General features: G+C 38.0%; 1 protein-coding gene across 6 annotated transcripts in view; it reads right to left on the minus strand.

Annotated features, from left to right (window-relative positions):
• LOC126866016 (receptor-type tyrosine-protein phosphatase kappa) overlaps positions 1–19,119 on the minus strand; it is a 107,574-nt gene that overhangs the window by 9,582 nt on the left and 78,873 nt on the right. For all 6 annotated transcript variants that reach the window (XM_050619049.1, XM_050619047.1, XM_050619046.1 and 3 more), the window contains 4 exons: positions 8,162–8,286; positions 4,804–4,891; positions 2,076–2,152; positions 806–940 (listed from right to left, as the gene is read on the minus strand). In XM_050619049.1, the coding sequence (XP_050475006.1) occupies positions 806–940; positions 2,076–2,152; positions 4,804–4,891; positions 8,162–8,286 (425 nt within the window). The remainder of the gene's footprint in view (positions 1–805; positions 941–2,075; positions 2,153–4,803; positions 4,892–8,161; positions 8,287–19,119) is intronic.

Genomic DNA, 19,119 nt, shown 5'->3' on the forward strand with positions numbered 1-19,119 from the left:
ACCCTACGTTGTTGTATGCATCGAAGTAAAATAAATCGACCCACGTAAACTCGCGAAAAGCTTTATGATTCAGCCAATCTTATTTTTCGTACGTCAAGGTAAAAACGTACCCTCGCGAAACCGATGAAAACCGTCGCTTCTTCGACGCTCTGGATAATCATTATGGAAGCAAAGAGGCGAGGCTAAGCGAAGTGGCTGCTAACAACTTCCAAACTCGTTTACTTCGCTCATCCTCGATTTTCACGTGCAAAAGCACGGCTTCTTTAGACTCTGGCCAGACTCTGGTCTAAAGCCAGCCTCGACATCAGGTTTCGCAATGACGCGGATCTCTTCGTTTATCGAACGTAGTGTGTCAAAAGGTTGTCACGCAATTTTGTTACCTTGTGCGAGAACCGTACAGCGTGAAACCGTGGTATTTCGAATAGAAATCTCGAATAAAATTCGAATAGAAATACACGCGTTGAAATTATGTTGGCGTGTTTCGTAATATACGAACGCCATTCGTATAATCTGTTAATTCGTTGATATTATTAGTTGGTGATAAATTATCGTACGTACAACAGAGATCTGGTAATAGATAAAAAGAAAAAAAAACAACGTAAAGCTCTGTCGATAAAACGAAAACGTTAAAACGGTTACGCGAAGCAATTTACGTTTCCCAATTTCCACCACCTTTATCATGGCTACGATGTCCCAAATAGATATCAGTCGTTCGGTCAGTCGTGTTAATCTACGCGAATTGCTACCCTCTAACTTGAACTAGCCCCGGCGATTAAATAACAGGACGATCAATTAAAATTCTTACCCTAATGAAATCGAAGGTTTTCGTTAGCATGACGATACAGCAGGCTTTCTCCTGCCAAACCATCCGCCAGAATTCCGTCACACTGTTCTCCATAGGTCCCTGTGTCACGATGTAAGCGTTCGGTTTCAATATGCTCTAAAACATAAATATTAATCGTACAGATGAAATACAATTTCATTTGGATAACGACAGATTATTCGATATAAAATATAGAAAGATTTTCGTAATTTAATCGAATTCGATGGAAATAAAATTTTGTTCGGTCACTGTACGCTTGTTGGATCGTAGTTTTTACGTTAAAGAAAATTACGAATTTTGTATACGAAAAGGGAAATTCTATGCCGAAAAGGAGTAAAAAATATGATTAAAAAAGAAAGAAAGATTTATCCCGACGTTTGATTACTTTTACTGCCAGGTATCCCGTCTAAAGTATGGCTGATAAGAAAAGCGTAAGTATTATCGTAATTAACACAAACTATTTTAAGAAAACGTTTCTGTCGCGGAAACGTCACGATGCAATCGTTTCCAAGTAGCTAATCTATTTCGGGAATTGCGATTATGGATTATTCAAATTAGATGATTTCGTGCTTGGAAGCTAAGGAACACGAATAACCTTGATCTTGATCTTTAATATTGCGAGTCACGACGTGAGAACATTAAAAACGATCATTTCCTCGTCCTTCGATAGGTTTAAAAAGTGACGCATCATCTGCTTGAATGATGGCCAATTCATTACGACTTCTTAATCCTACATGCTACGCTGTATTACAATAATGTAAATTAGAACGGTTCTAAGATACAGTATCGTCAATTTGTATCATGTCACTGTATATAATAATTTATACATCCTTTTGTTACTTCAAAACGTACAGGAACATTCTCTTTCTCTTTGTGATAAAAAATTTCTAAACTTAACTATTTATCGTTTCGTAACACCATCGTGTCGATGCGATACCAAGAAACAAATTAAGACGAAAATTAAGAATCGAATAATTAAGGTTTAAAGGAAGGTTTAATCTCTAACTTCTAGATGAAATGAAAGGCTATAATAAATTACAATATCATCTCAGTGTTATCCCGCGATTATCAGTGATGGTATTTTTATACAATTTTCTGTAACTTTAATTAAAGTTTCAGTTTAGTTAGGAGAAAATTTAACTAGAATCTAGTTTAAAGATAAGAATATCGGTTGGATCTTTTTCTTTTTGGAAAGTGCTTGAAACCAGGATAAGAAAGTCTACTAATAACGGTACAGACATATTCTACTTACATCTACGTAAGAGGCATTGATGTAATCGGAGTCAGGCTCGCCTTCCACAGGATCCAAAACCACCCTGTTGTAGTCATCTGTGCTCGAAAATCAAATTAACGAACGTTAACAACGTTATAGAGATACGTAAAACATGTAACGCAACTTTTTTGAACAAAGAAAAATAGCTTCTGTTCGTTGAAACTTCAAATTCGCAATGTACAAATTCTCTCTAGTAATCAACCAAGAAGAAAAAACTTAAAAAAGGGTGAGGTAACAAAACCGTTTTGTTTAAACAACAGATGAAACGAAAGCCAGTCGGTTTTCGGTTGATGCAACAGATTCCCGAAAAAGTTGGTCAAATTACTTTTCCAGCGAACGTTTTCACCCAGGGAAACGAGAAACCATATCAATTTGGAGGAAATGTTAGTTCATCTCTTGTGTATGTGTGTACAAGGCGTCCATTTCAGGTGGATTTGTTCGAATAACTCTTTAGTGGAATGCAAATTTTTATGCATTTATTGAAAATTTACCATACTCGTTCTAATATGTAGCAGGTAAAACAATATAAAACAATTAAAAAAAAAAAAAAAGATACTCGTTGCATGATTTGGTAAATATTATGGGTAAAGCAATCTGAAAGGATTTAATTTAAATCCTTCAAAAATGTATAGCTTGAATATATAATATGGAAATTGCGCTGTATATCTCGAAAACTAAAATTCATGTATAAGAAAAATATATACACTGACCACAAATTTTTTTTTATTTGTATTATAATATTTATATTGCTAATTAATGAGATTCAAACATATTAACTGTATATCTACTGCTCCTTTACTTTTAAAAAATGGTACCTTCGTACGAATACAGATCTCGAAAACTAGAACTCATGTGTAAGAAAAATATATACACTGACCACAAATTTTTTTTTATTTGTATTATAATATTTATATTGCTAATTAATGAGATTCAAACATATTAACTGTATATCTACTGCTCCTTTACTTTTAAAAAATGGTACCTTCGTACGAATACAGATCTCGAAAACTAGAACTCATGTGTAAGAAACATATATACACTGACCACAAATTTTTTTTATTTGTATACCATCGTATTTATTATAATATTTATAATATTGCTAATTGATGAGATGCAAATATATTAATTGTATATCTACTCCTCCTTTACTTCTAAAAAATGGTACCTTCGTACGAATATAGAAATTCAATATTAGTTACGAAAATAAAAATTAGAATTAAAATTGAAATGATATTAGTTACGAAAAATAAGGATATATGTAAATATTTTTTCTAGCCACTATCTAGGAAAAAATTACGCAAATCTCTGCCAAATATGTATATTCGAAGATCATCGAAATTGAAGAAACGTACTCTACTCCAAATAATTGCCAACATCTTCTATCTATTAACATTATTTTGTTAATTAATTACGTTAAAATATTTAGTAATACGATCATCAACGACCAGTCAACGAGTAGCAGTTGCATCCAACATATTAAAGGGTTCAAACAGACATCCCGTATCATAGGACAGCGCGTACGCGAAACGCCTAGTTCGCCCCTAAAATTTCCTCGTCGCTCTCGCAACTTTCATACCGCTGTTCTTGTTCCGAAGCACGCGCACGAGAGGCGCGAATATAACCGCGTTTCCTAATTGGACCCACCGTGACCAGAATTTTTCCTGCTGGCGAATAATTAAACCTACTATTATACTACGTTCGTGTGTTGTACACGGAGGATGGCGAAATCAAAAGCTTCGTAGGATAAAAGCGCGGCGGGGCGAGAAACGGTGAACAATTATCCTCGAGTATCCGAAGACGAAGTATCCTCTCGTGCGGCAAAAAATCGACGTTGTTTGCGTTGGTATTAAACGTTGGCTATTTTACGTAAATTTTGGGTTAAGTGTCGAGAACTGTTTGGAATTAAATTAAACATTAATTAAAGTAAGAATTGCGCACGGTACGCAGATGGAATACGTAGAGATTTCTTTGGAATTTTGAATTCAGTGTTAGGATGGATAATTAGTTATCGCGAAGAACTGCCGTTTAAATTATTGTAGAGAAACGAATCTGATAGTAAAATATCGGTGTACGAGTGAATTTAACGTTAAATTACCTTTCGTATATATAGAAAATTATATAACTTGATCGTGTAACTGAATTACGTTATTTACGAAATAGTAAATTTACCGTAAAATTGCCTTTGCAACGGTAACCTAAGAACGTAGAAATTAATTAATTTTCTAATGAAATGGCGAAGTACGTACTGAATCACCTTTGAAATAGCGAATTGTGTCTCGAGCTATGTGTACAGAAATGAGCGAAATATTAAGTTATCTAGATATAGAAGTAAATTTCGTTAGTTTCGTATTCCTTATTCAATATTCTCGAACTAGAAACTCGCAGCACTGTTATAGAAAATTATTCCTTCATTTCGGTAGCAAATCTTTTAGAAGATCGTCGAGGTTCGTTGCTTTTTTAGTAGAAGAAATCATGAAAAATTGTATATTTGTTTGTAACGTCAGGGCAGCTGTACCTAAGCTGTATTTTAGCAGCCTATTGTTTATTATAATTATTACAATATTGGTTATTTGCCAGGAAAAAATCATGGAAGATCGTACGTTTGTTTATAGTGTCAGGGTGCTGTTCCTGAATATTTTGGTAGCTGATTTTAAAAACAGTTTATTATATCGAGTAATAATAGCCACGTCGAACGATCGTTACTTACAAGGAATACACCTTTGGTTCTGGTTCTTTTCCTTGTTGGCTGGTTTCGTGGCATGTCTACACGAATGCGTCTCCACCTTCGTTGCCGTCTGTAAACAGATAAAACAAATCTTTAAAACATCCTTCATAACCCCGCATGAATTCTTGTTAATATTTCTCGTAACACAGCAACTACCAATCTCTAACGTATTATCCGATTCAAACGTAATTCAAATACACCGCATAGGATGGTTTTAGAAAAAAAGATAATTCGAAGAACGTTCATAACGTTACGGGTAAAACGTCCGAGTATTTGCTAATTAACGAAATTACATAAATTTTTCAATGTTCGCTTTATTATTCGGAAAATATATTAATTGGAAGCATCGATGTACATGCCCGTCCTAACAAATGTGATAATGACACGCAAGTGACACTGCTGGCAGTGGATACAAAGTTTAAATTAAACTTCCTCGATTATTAATGAACCGAGCGGAATTACTCGTGACATCGCGTCCGAATTTCATAAATTTCGTTTGCAACTCACCACACACGTATACACGTGTATGCTGCACAGCATATACGATCGTTAATCTCCAGTTATTTCTAGTTGCGCTACGAATTCTATAAGATATGTGTGTATTGTGTGTGTGTGTGTTTTATTCGAAACGTTATTTGCTCCATTTCCGCGATTCGAATAATCCGGTGTAATCGCGAATTATAAAGCGAAAGATGAAGAAATCGAACGTCTTAAGTTAAAAAGTCATGGAAAACCAAAACTTCGTACATACAATAGTTTATGATAGATGTATAATAGTATCGTGAGCTGCTTAGCGCTGTAGATGTCACTTCTTTTTTTGTATCGTGGAAGAAAAATCGGACTCCGGTCGTCGGGATTCGAACACCCGGGTTCCGAACGTTCGCAACCTAAGGCGCTAACCACTGCGCTGTCGTCGTTCGCCACTAGTTAGTGTCGAGTGGTGGTATTTGTTATCGAGTGCCACCACAGGCCCTTCTTTCCACGATACTACATAAATAATTACAAATTTGTAATATATCGAAGGTTTTAAATAACTTTAAGAAATTTCTATACACTTTGCCTGTAAAGAATTACTGTTTTCAATCCTTGCCAATCTCTGGCAATACTCCTGACGGTAAAAAATATTTAAAACAATCAGGAAACTCTAAAGGAGCACACGATATAAAAATAACCGTATAAAACAATTCGTAACAAAAATTTCAAAGATTCCTATAGAAAATGATCTTCAACAAATTAACGATTAATTATAAAATAGCTTTATAAATGTACACTTTACATATTTCATTTTACTGTCGAAAAGATCGATCGACTTGTGAGCTGATTTACGTTATTAACTACATACGTAGATTAATTTCGTTGTAAAATTAAAAGTCTCTATTTCGAAGCTATCGTTCGTGCTGACAATTGGAAAAAAGGCATCGATGATTCAAACTATACATCGCGGACGATAAAATAGTCACTTGTGCAGCTTCCGAACCGCATTCGATGGACTAGCGTGAAAGAGCGCGAGTGCGCTGATAAACGTCGAACCAATTACGATGTTCCGATCGGGCGGGAAGGCAATCGACGATAGTGTATCGTTGTACATCGTACAATCTAAACGAGACCATAAATCGTCGATGATCGAGGAGATTGCGAGCTTCAAATGAGTTTTTAGACACTGTCATCTCGATAATTCTCTTACGAATCAAGTCTGACAAGGGAACTCTACCGAACACAATGAAATATCGTTCCTCCGATGCTGACTAAAATTTAATCTAGTTCGTTCCATCAACAAAGAACAGATCTTAAGATTGATCTGATAATCGTGAAATTTGATAGACGATAAGCATCGTTCGCTTTGTAAAATTTCTTGTCCCAAGCAGAAATTCGGACTAAAATGAAAGATTGAAATGGTAGGCCGTATGTTGTTACGTATATAGTATTTTTATTAGAAAAACGACCGATCGAGTAAGAATAATTAAAAAATGTTACTTTCACGTAACGATACTTTAAATTTTAAATAGGAACACGTCTCTTTTACCATCTGTTAGCGGCTTTCGGTATTATGTCACAGCTCTTTCTTGTTCGCTGTCGTCGTATGGACGCCAAGCAGAATGTCAAATTAAACGCAACTCCATTTTGAACGCCAACTTTATATCCAATATCATGGTATCGTAAATTGTATTAGTAGACGGCATAGGTCGCAAAGCTACTAAAGGTACTTTGATGTTTACTATCCTATTATAGAAACTTCGGCTTACAGGCCCTTTATCCTTTAAGTACAGCATCAACGAAACTTCTATTAGTAACTGTATATAATAAAAAGAAAAGAAGGTATAATAAATTGCACTATACAGCGAGGAACGAGAAAGGATGGAAAAAATTCATGAAATGTATAATATGGAAAACTGTATAAAATATCTAAAGTACAGCGTTTGTTATAACGCTAAGTAGGTCAAGCAAATCTCTGTCCAGATCCTACTCTTTTTCTTGCGCTCGTTAAAATACGAATTCACACGAATAAATATCCGTTTAATTATAACGAAATGCATGGAGATTGAAACGCGTCGCGATAGGTGAAACGATAAACGAGAAAAATTTGATAACGCGTTGAAATTGTACGTGATCGCCAAGTGGAAGAAAGTTTCACGGAGGATTCTATCACGAACTGATTCGTCTTGTTCGCCAGCCTGTCGACCGGCAAAAGCCATCCACTGTTCTTGGATGTCTGGCCCAGAATTCGTGCACCAAAACGGCAGTCTAATGAGAAACCGATATCGAGCCGAGTTACTCGATTCCACCACCTATTCTCGGGAGACCGCTTTGTCTCCTAGATGTCGTCTGCCGCCCGTGTCTTGGCTGTCTGCCTATCTTAAGGCACTTTGCACCCTCTCTAACGTCTACAGTCTATAGTCTACGTGTATACGTTTGCTCGTTGGAAACGATGGCCTCGCATAATTTCGGCCAAGAAAACGCGTTCCACGTTCGTGTATGGTCCTCTTTGCGATTTCAATATCTCTCTTTAGATCGTAGCGTCAGGTTTAAAAATCGTCGATAGTTCCGTTTAGCCGGGGTTTATCGACGATTGAATTTTCTTTAGTAGATCGCATTACGCGTAAACTTTGTCGGTTGGCTACCCACGTATCTCGAATCTTTCGTAACGAAAAGAAGAAATCGGAGAAAAATCCTCTTAAAAACTGCTTTCGATCGCACGATACATTTGGAACAACTACGATTCCAGTGTTGCGCGTTCAAGTTATTATTGAGAGCGAGATACGAGGCTGGAAAATATCGAAGCAGCGAGGCAAAGAGGGACGAAGAAATGGAGGGGGCGCAGAAAGGGATTTATCGTCCTCACCTGAAACTCGACGCGGTACAGAACAGGAAACTTTCGACGTAGCTCGCAAAGCTTGGGGAATTGCGAGAGTTCGGTCGGTGCGGACGGCAGGGTGGTGCTCATGCTGCTACCGAGTTCCTCCGTGGCTGCCAACAAAAAAGAAGAGGATTAATGTCGTGGACGTTGGTTCTGCTCCCGCGAGTCGACAGTTTATGCTTGGGAAATTCTTTAACGCTGCAATTTTCTATAACGAGACGGATTTAAATACACAAACCGAGTGCGTCTATTAGCGACCGTGTATTTTTAAGAATCGCTAAAGGTAAATAGGAAATTCGTTTGAAGCTTACGCCGTGCGACGATAACTTTTTATTGATTTTCCTCGATACACGCTATTATTAAGTCAATATCAACGTTGTATCGTTTTCGATCAAAACGTACTTTTCTAATGTTCAAGAAAAATACTTTGACGCGAGCAAACTACGAAAAAGCTTTTCTATGGTACGTTATATTCCATAAAATTTTCCACGAAATATCCCGTAAAAAGTAAAATCGTGGAATACTGTGAAATACCATAATTCAAATGCGTACGACGTTAGACACACGGATTGGAGATCTCTGCCACTGGATTCACTTGCAACGATAGTTATAAAAAACGATGTCGTAATTCAGCTTGTAACCGTTCAAAGTACGATCCTTTGTTTCGCCGAGTAAACAAGAAGTTTTATGCGACCGTGGAGCCGAGTAACTTAGCTACCAAATAGAATGCCACCTAGTTTTAAGTCGTTTTTATCCCAAGAGATCATCGGTTTGGACGCTGTGGCTGATTGCGCTAAAAGACTGTTTCGAAACTGGGTCGCTTTGTCCCGCGCCTCTGCGCATAAACATCCCCCGCGGAGTAGAAAATCTCACGAGCTTCCTGGAACGTTGTCACGTTCCAATACGTAACTAGTCGAAACTGGAACAACAGCAAACATCGTCGATTTTTGAATCGGTTTCGCAACCAATCTCAGCAAAATTTAATAGAACGACGAATTTTATGCCCTCGAGTTCTCCAGAAATCCACCTTTCGTTTATTTATATACGCAATTATCGTTTATTAAATCTTACATCCACGAGTTGCCTGGACAAACAAACGTGTACATAGCGAAATAAATAAAATACAAACACCGTATTTTCCCATGAAATCTCATCGATAGGATTACAAAGACCAGATTGCGATCGTAAGTTCTCAGCGTTGTGCCACAAAATGGTCAAATTACCATCAAACGCGTGCCTCGTGTTACTTTCGGCGGCGTAAAATAACCACGGCTAGTTTCATCGTCGGAGAACCGTATCTCCGTATTGTTGACCGTGGAAATTCCATCGAATCGTCGAACAGGGAGCCTTTGTTCCCCTAATTACATAACAATAGTTACAAACTTTAACAGCCGTGACACGGGACAAAGTACAGCAGTCTCATTAGCCTTTATCAGCGTTCAATGGCCGCAAGAAAGCCACGATGACACAGCTTCGTTCCTCGTTGCTTCATCTCAACCCCTATTGTCCCCGAGCAACCTCCCCACTATCGTCGAGAGCCGGGAATAAAAAAGCAATCAGGATTTTAGTCCAGTTATACGAGACGCTTCCCGGTACAAATAGAACGACTAATTATCTCGTTCGGCGTTAAAAATAAAAAGAAGACCCTGCGGCATGGAAGTTGCGTTAATGGAGGTAGTACGGTTTCTTGCTGAAGGTTTTCACCGCAGCAGTTAAGACCGCGCGCGGTTTTGCAAATGGAATATTAGATCGGACGACAGGCGAATGAAACAAACGATAGGACTGCGCGTAGGAAGAGTTCTTTTTTCCAGATAATTTACAAGGTGGGAAGAAGTTTTTATGTAATGTTTAATTTTATGACATTAGTCGCGATGTTCTGTTCTGATGCCGAATCGCAAAGCTACGGTGCATTAGGTCACGCTTTTCGAATTTTACAGTGCGCGTCAAAATTGAGAAAAAGGACGCGCGGAACGAGCGAATTTTTACCATCGGTGACGTTGAAGAAATAAAATATTATTTTTGTTAAAAAGCGATTTTAACAAAATTCTCACTGACATCTTTTTGAAATCTAAAGAAGAAAAGGAAATGATAGGCGTGAGCGTGTTTTGTTAGGAAATAGTCGATTTTTTCAGGGTATTTTATAGAGCACTTTGATTCTTTAGTCGTCATTGCTAGTCGAAAATTACACAGAGAAAGAAGTATGTAAAAAGCTTCATACATGAATCGCGATTTTTTAACGAAGATCTCTTTAAATTCCTTGATTAATTTTCGATTCTTACATCAGATCCTAACCACGTCATTAAACTCACGTTACATTCGCCTCTCGTGATTGTACCGCACGTGCGAGTCGAGAAACGTCCCGAGTCTATCGAAGAGGCATAAATCAACGAACCTTTACTTTCCAGACTCTATCTCGAGCAAAATTACATCGCTATAAAAGAATAAAACTTGTACGAGATACGTAAAACGAAAGACAGTGACAATGCAAAATAAGATGTTCTGGTACAACAGGATGTACAAACATTTATACGATGTGGACATCCCGCTCTGTTTTAAAGGAGAATGGTACACAGAGAAACCAGAGCTTTACGACCGGAACAAAGTACAGAAATATGAAAGAAGGAAATAAATATTGGAGGAAGGGAGGCAACAGATTGTGTAGGATATCCGAAAGGAATATGAGAACGACGAAACACTTACAATTACTAAAGGACTGTGCAGACTTGGAAAAAGTAAATTTATGCGTGGGAAAAGTTGTACGAGATGGAAGAGAGGTTGTACGAGTGGTGCAGATTGGTTGAGGAGCATTCCGAGCGCAAGAAAAGAAAGATGAGCACAGGAGACGAGAAATGTAGGTGCAATAAAGTAGGGAATAAATAGAGCGAACAGGATAATAATAGAACGAATAACATAGAACGAGAAATAAGTATTTTCGTTAGAGTGAGAAATAAACATTAGAAATAGAGTTAGGTGTGGAAGGATGAAGGAAATGGACGAACGATGGTACGTGTAATGTGTAGAAGATTATGTAAGCCAAGTTCGCATTTACCAGGCTTCTTCGAGGTTTTCTCAAACCTTCCATTTAAAGATCGAAGTTAAAATTCGCTTCGTACGTTTCAGTCTTGTTTCAACCAGCCAACAATTTTGAAGACGAGAAGCAAAACGAGTCTCAAATCGCTTCGCCGATGAACATAAATTTTGGAAATTTACCATCCTGAGGCCAACGCGCGATACACGGTCCGATTTAAAGGAACATTTAAAGGAACATTTAATCCAGGCTTCTTCTATCGTTGCATCGCTAATTCCCTCGACTTTCGATTTACTCGGCACCCGTGTCCGCCGACGACCGCTCGTTTATACCGTGGAACATCCCATTCGAAGCCGTAACGTCGACGAATTCGCCTGGACAAACGGTCGCGAGTTCACATTTTTATCCATCGTCGTAACGATCGATACGCGGGATCGCTGTGCGTCCAATTATTCGCACAAATCATTCGTTTTGTTGCTCGTGTCTAGCGTACATCGGTTCTCGCGGTTAGAAAATTGCTACGCGACAAACCGTACAGGAAATACGTCTTCCAACTGTAAGCTTGCGTCGTTAGCTTCGAGAGGGAAATAAAATCACGGTGTTCGACATTGTTTCGGGGATTTCACTTTGACGATTTTCCGATCGAACACGACAATATTGAGAAATTTAACAAACAATTTTGAAATTCTCCTCGAAATTAACATTATAACGAATACGAGTACGAACATGGTGAATGAATAAAATTAGAAATTACGATGCTTCAAATTCTTTGCCAAGTAATACTGAAATAATTCGACCACGTAGCATTCGGTACCCTCCTATCGACAAATGTCTAACGCGTCAAAGTTGCATCAAGCACGTGTCAAGGTATACGATTCGAGGGTGGTTTGGAGAGGTTACCACCGCTTGAAAGTCACCACGGTGTTTCGAAGAGGCGGGTTAAATGACCTGGCTCGCGAACGTTTGCTCTTTGTACCGTGTCATTCACAGGTGCTACCGAAATAATACCAAACTCTGAGCGGTCGTTTCGCTCTCGAATTTCCAACCCGTTTAAAGCGTAGCCCGCCCCTCTGGACGCGTTACGTGGAACGATACGTTGACGTTCTGCTGAAACTGTCGGTGTCGTGAGTGGAATTGAATAAACTGTTTGTAAGCGAACGAGTGCTTGAACGAACTGCAATTGTAACAGGAAATCGAGGGGATAGCCTGCTTCTTGGCGATGATAAATTTCGTATTCGTTTCTCCGATACGCTTTGCACCGAGAAACGCGTCTTCGATCCTCCACGAGGATTTTTTTCGGTGATGTTTCCAAGGAAACAACACAGTTCTCTCGAGATGAAAAGACGAGTCGACGAATGGCGAGAAGCGAAGGAATTTAACGATACCATCGGCAACGGCGAATTACTTTTTCTTCTTCGTTGCGTTTCTCTCTCGACGATGTTACCTAATTGCCTTTTGCCTTTCTCGATTCTCTAGCTGCCTCGATAATCAGCCATTTGCCGTTGGCCGCGTCGCTTCTTTCAGACGCTCGTTAAAATGAACGGACTCATTGCTCGGTGTTCGTGATCGTTCGTTTGAAGCGGAATGGATGGAAATCGTCGGTTGTGCTTTTGCTTCGTTTGGTCCATGTCAATTTGAATTCTCTACTCTCGTGTTTCTTTGTTTTCAGATTATGGTTGGCGAGGTCGGTTCGTTTAAGAGCGTGTCAAAACTTTTTCCTCCTTCAGTTTTCCCCGTATGCTTACTATTTACAAAAAAGCAAGACAAAATGATAACGGAGACACCTTGGGTACATTTATTTATCATCAAACGGAAGAAATGCAACAAACAACAATGTTAATAAAACATCGTTTTCGATACACGAAAAATATTGTGTCAAATATTGTTAGGATATATGGTTTAGAAATGTTTGAGTAAAAAATATCGTTTACGGCAAATATAGCGAATAAACACGATTAAGCGCGAATAGAGAGTTTGAAACAGTTGAGAGAATTCAGTATTCTCGCATTTAAGCGAAGAACACACAAAGTTCGTTCCTCTTGGTGTCCACGTGGACGCAATTAACTGACTCGTCCTTCAAGAGTATCAAATACTTGTCCAAAACTAGTGCAAAACTAGTAACAGCATTACCATCCAAACATCCGAAAGTTTCGCCAACTTCCATTAAACAATCGTCAAACTCGTTTATGAAAAGCTTTCGAAATCAGCAAATCCAAGCGAAATTAGGACTGCCTTTCTACGTCGTAAAAACTCGCGGTTAGTTCCCGCGAACGTAATTACAATGGAGGAATTGAACGTCGTGTCCGACACAGGCCATCCATTATCACTATCGGGAAGTTTGCCAAGTAAAGAATCGAAAGAGAAAAAAAAAAAAAAAGAAAAAGAAAAAAGAGAAAGAAAGGAAGAAAGAAAGCTATGTTGTCCGGACTTTTTCACTCGTCCGCTTCCATACGTATTTGCAGTATCGTTTCGATATAACTGGCAAAAGTTTCGCATATTCGCAGGTTCGCGGTTCTTCGAAATACGATCGTGATTTTAATAGCAGGTAGGTTGCGCTTTGTTCCGACGTTTCGCGAATATACCAGTTCTCTTCTTCGGGGCAGGCCTGAAACTGTTTCAGTTACCGCAAATTGCCCCAAAGAAGCCCTAAATTACCTTGAATTAATCACAAAACGTCGGAACAAAGGGCAACGTGTCGTTAACCCTCTGTCTGCAAACGTTTTTACTGACGTCGTCTGTATGTTGGGTCGTTTAAGCCCATGCGATTTTTTAGGTTTCTAAAAAATCTCCAAAAGTTCCTGGACGCTCTTCCGAATTTACAGAATATTATCCAAGAGTTTCTATTGCTACGTGTTGCTTTAATCGTGTTTAAGCAAAGGAAAATTTAAACAAAAGTATGGGAAAAATAAAAAATTACTTAAAAATGTTAAAAAGCGCGATCGAAACCCAAAGGACCAGAGCTACGCGTATCATCTGATGCACGTACATCGTGAAAGTTGAAAATATAGAATCCACGTATCATTGGATTTTAATGTAGAAATTGTTAATTGATGTGCGTTTGGGGTTGATAATTAATCGATTCATACAGATTCGATTTTCTCCATATATTTCTCCGCCTCGTACAACACGTCAACTCACAGAATACACTTGGCCAATTAACACGTGGTCGACTTCTAAGACAAAAGAGCGTCGCTAGAAGTCGTACCAACTTAGCTTGTAGTAACTAGCGATCATACCAAGCTAACTTTTCTCAACAGAAATTTTTCGAATTGTCAGTTGTGTTAGGCTGAGTAATATGTTTGCTCACAATTTATTACAAGTACAATGTACACCTCCATTCGTAAGCATTGGGTTGTCCGGAAAGTGTCTTCACAACAGTGCACCTTCGTACAAACGTGAAAACAAATCTGTGAAACGCCGCGGTGTTTATCTCAAAATTCGACAAAATAATATAAAACAAAAAAAAGTTGTGCGTCTATTATTTCCTCATAAAACGAAAGAAACTTTTCGGACAACCTGATATTAGGACATACAGAGAAGCAAAGTAATTTCGATAAATTTGATAATTACGAATTATTCCTAGTGGAGATTCTCGATGACCAAGATAATGAATGCCAGAGTTCCGCAATATTCTTTTTATCGAAACCACGCCAGCGATGGATCTTTTTTTCATTTCAGTTTTCTCAGTTTAATCGTTCGTAAGTTTGCTCGTCCTCGATCGTTCTTTCACTTTTTCAATGTCATTTTCGTTCTAAATGTACGAAGGTGAACGGATATATCCTTTGTTCCCACTGATGGCAATTAATGTAATTAGATCAAGTGCCTTTGAGAACCGGAGATGCTACACTCTGCTTCGGCCAGGCTCAAAAGGTCGATTACGTGCGAATACAATATTTTTCGAAGAAATTCTTCGCCATGGTCATCGTGTACATCGTGCTTAGAAACTTTTATCTTTTTTTCTGGAGAAAAGCAGAGAATATTACGCAGTGTGCAGAATCTATCGCATAATAAATGTGTTTTGTAATTATTATATAATATTAATTATTTTACCTTTCAAGGTTAGACTACTACTATATGCCTTTATGCGTAGGAAGTGAATTCACGAACAATCGAAAGTTCAATTTCCTTTGTGAATTTTCGACTTGCATCTTTCACCTTGGTTGATCGATAGTAATTTATAATTAAACTAAAGTATCTTTCTCATTATGGTATTATACTGTTTTCACAAAGCATATAGGAGATAGCCAGCTTTGTCGGACAAACAATCAGACAGAATATCGTTTATCTTTAATCTTTTAACGTCCACCCCTGTTCCTTCACTGTTCCCTCAAAGTAGATTTCATACGAAATTACCACGAGCACTACGCATTTACGAACTAAAATTCCCTACTATGCTCGCAGTATTAAACCTTTTTACTAACATTGTTCCTTTGAACTCAACGTGGAATATGAAATTTTGTTATATTCTCCTTAACGTTTCATATACATATAGACTTTCGTTTTCTCAAATATACGCAAAGCACAGTTTTTCAAACGAATCAGTTACTCGTTCGATTTGATCCTTCGAAGAGAGCAGAAACGTTGTAGACAGTAATTGACTTTTCATTGAAAATCTCGTCAATAGCGTGCCGATTTCTAATATCGTAAAATGAGGATGCGTAGCAGATATAAGATTTATAGAAACGATATTACGAAGCGTCGTTTCAGTTTCGTATTTCACAGACGATCGATACGATCATGTGGAATACGGTTGTCAAGAGCGAGTGCTTCATTATATCTCGCAAGATCGCCGACACAGCAACCTTTCATCTTTGTTTGGTGACACGAGTCAGGGGATTTTCATCTTCGATCTTCCACCAAGGTAGAAGCACGTTTCCTTAGGAGAAAGAGGCAATTTTTGTCGTCAAATGGATCGCACAAATTTCTTTTAAGACGTTTCGTTGTCGCGATATAACAAATTGTTAATATACGCGACGTGATTAATCCAGTGTAACTCCATCTATGCGACGAAGTATCGTATAGTTTACTGAATTTTTTCAAAAAACACTTCAATTCCAATATAAATCTATAAAATCTTTCATCTTCTCGTATAAATTTCTTCTTAAAATTTCAAAATTATCATTGAAAATTTCCTTTGCCAATCTCATTAGCTCCTCAAAATCGTCATTTTTCATACGAGTTTTGCACGAGAGTTTGAAAATTCCTGGCTACTGCGATTGTCAGGTTTCGCAGTGTCTTTTGGTATGCGGTCTGGACAATCGCGTTTGCGGCATAGCTCGACAGGTGTGCAATTACCATCGAACACACGGAATATGGATTACGAACAGGTTGACGCTAAATCTACGGCCCACTTTTGGTAGAACGCCCATAACGAGCTCAGCACGTGTTGTTACGAACGTATTAAACGGATAATCAGCTCGGTTAGTACGTTCCGATGGAATAATACGTATACGAGTACATTAGTTTTAACTTGAACGTAATTAAATTTAGATGTCGAATAAATTCCAGTTTCTCCAATTCTGCGATTATGTAATATATCGTGCGATTGGATGCGCAAACGACGTTGATAATTGGGAAACTAAATATTGTCTTTGCTTCTCTGTATAAAAAGTATTTGCACACTACCGTCATACACGTATCATTTGCATAGTAATTAATTGGGTCCAGGTATTCGCAGCACTTCGTAGTACTTTCGTATAACTATGAAAATTTGATACTACGAAAGTAAAAATTCGTTGAAATTTGAAAAATTAAAAATTCGTCTCTTTAAAACGCAAAACACGAGCCGAAGCAGGAATTTAAAAATTGCACCTCACGAAAATCGTTAGTCTTGTTAAAAAAAAAAATTGTTGATTGACCAAACTAAACCCTTGAAAATTTCTCCTCTTGCGATCCTCGAAACTCGAAACTCCTAAGATCTATCACAAACTTTAAACTTCCAAACTTTCGAACCTTCAAAATCCAAGAAAAAGAGAAATCTCAACTCCGAGAAATTATTATTTCCTCGATCTCTTCTCCTCCTTCTTCGGCACACAATTTTTTTTTCTTTTTGTTTTTTCTTCGGGAGTTGACAGAGCCATTCAAACATCCCCTTTTGGACGCGACATCCTGTACATCATAGTGCTGCCGGGTCCTCTAATTAGGGTTATTAAAACCCTGTCTCCGAGGGGCAGCTTAATTTCCGATTGACTCGATCAGCGTAGATCAAATCGTGTGGCATTGAAAGGGACGCGTGTGCGACTGTCTAATAAATCGAATAGAGAGTAATGTTAATGAAAGCGACTCGTGTTATCATTTGAATGCGAAAACACGAATACCATGCGTTCCATTCGATTCCATCTGATTCGAATGGTATATCGAACGAAGGCTGGCTGACTATAATCTCGACGAATTTCAAATTCAAATAAACCACTCGATGGCGGAATTATACGAATCCGACTCAAAAGCTGACGGAACGTTGATCGAAGGGAATTTAAGTGAGAAATTAACGTTCGTTCGACGAGGGATTTTATGTGATTTTATGTCGAAACAATTCCACGAACTAAAGAACTTTTTCAGCTATTTTATTTGTTTTGTAGTGGGGAAATAGAGTCGTTTGAATGGAAATATAATATGCGGATATTCGTGGTTATAGAAAGATTAAAATTTCCATTCTTTCGAATTATTTAATTTTAATTAATTAATTTAAGGAAAAGAGGATGGTGTTGATTTCTGTAAAAATCTCGAGATTCGTTAACGTCTAAATTTCTCTATTCTATTATTCTATTATTTGCTCGACTTTACTACGGCTTTCTTATTATTCATTTCTACATTCGTTTCTTCGTTCTTTCCATAGTATATCTCGAAATATTTCTTGGTACACACGTTTGGAATATAGCCAGTAGCCAAATATTCCAACATAAAGAAAAAGCATTCGTAGAAGCTACCACACCGATATCCTTTTCAGTTTTCATCGCGAATCTTCTTTTCAGCTCGTTCTCGCAACATTTTTAATTACATGTTCCAGAAGAAACATCATGGAAGAAACATTATTAAATAAACTTTAAGAAAGAAAATAACCAAGCAATGAAAAAGATTCGAATCCGAGAATATCTGCAAGAAATAGGACTGTCGTGTCGTGTCGTGTCGTGCTGTCAGAGTGAAAAGACAACCCAAGAAACTTACACCCTGCAAGAATGTTACAAGTCAACAGCATCCAACAGCTAAGAACCAAGCACACAACAATTGCACGTCATGCGCGCTTAATTACGTTGATCTACTCTTTGGAATCTACTCTTCGAACGAATCAAAATGCAGCGTGGTAACATCTGAATTAGAACTGTCGTACACACCGCCTGATCCCTTTTCCACCAGTTTCTGCGAATCAGACGCCATTCTCACAGTCCTTAGATACGCAAAGGAATCAAGTAACGACATGTTCGTTATTCGTACCGCAAGAGTCGATGTAACCGTCATACTTGGTGATCTGACTCTGTAGAAAGAAAATCCTTTCGTGCGAGAAATGTTGGAAACGTTATCGGAAACGAAGAACAGCGTGCAAATGCCAGAAATATTATTCACTGAAACAACACGCAGCTCCAAACGCACGGAAACTGGGAACACGATTGCAACAAACAGCCTTCCGTCTATTAGAGTCAACGTCACCAACTGATTTACCACAAGAACGTCAAAGTTCTTTTTTTTTTTTTATTATTTAATTTGTACTTTACAATTCGATAAATTTTTCTAGCTTTAGAGAACGTGGAAGTGGCGATCAAAATGTGAACTCATTTGCAACGCCTAAAATTCCAAAACGAAAGACAACAGCATAACCTTCCAAGTAATCCCAAGACGATTTTAAATAAGTAGGAAGAGATGAAACGGCTCTTACAGTTTCTAAAGAGATTAAAAATCATCCTTCGATGAAAATTCTCCC

The sequence above is a fragment of the Bombus huntii genome, chromosome 5 (genome assembly GCF_024542735.1).
Source record: "Bombus huntii isolate Logan2020A chromosome 5, iyBomHunt1.1, whole genome shotgun sequence".
Lineage (NCBI taxonomy): Eukaryota > Metazoa > Arthropoda > Insecta > Hymenoptera > Apidae > Bombus > Bombus huntii.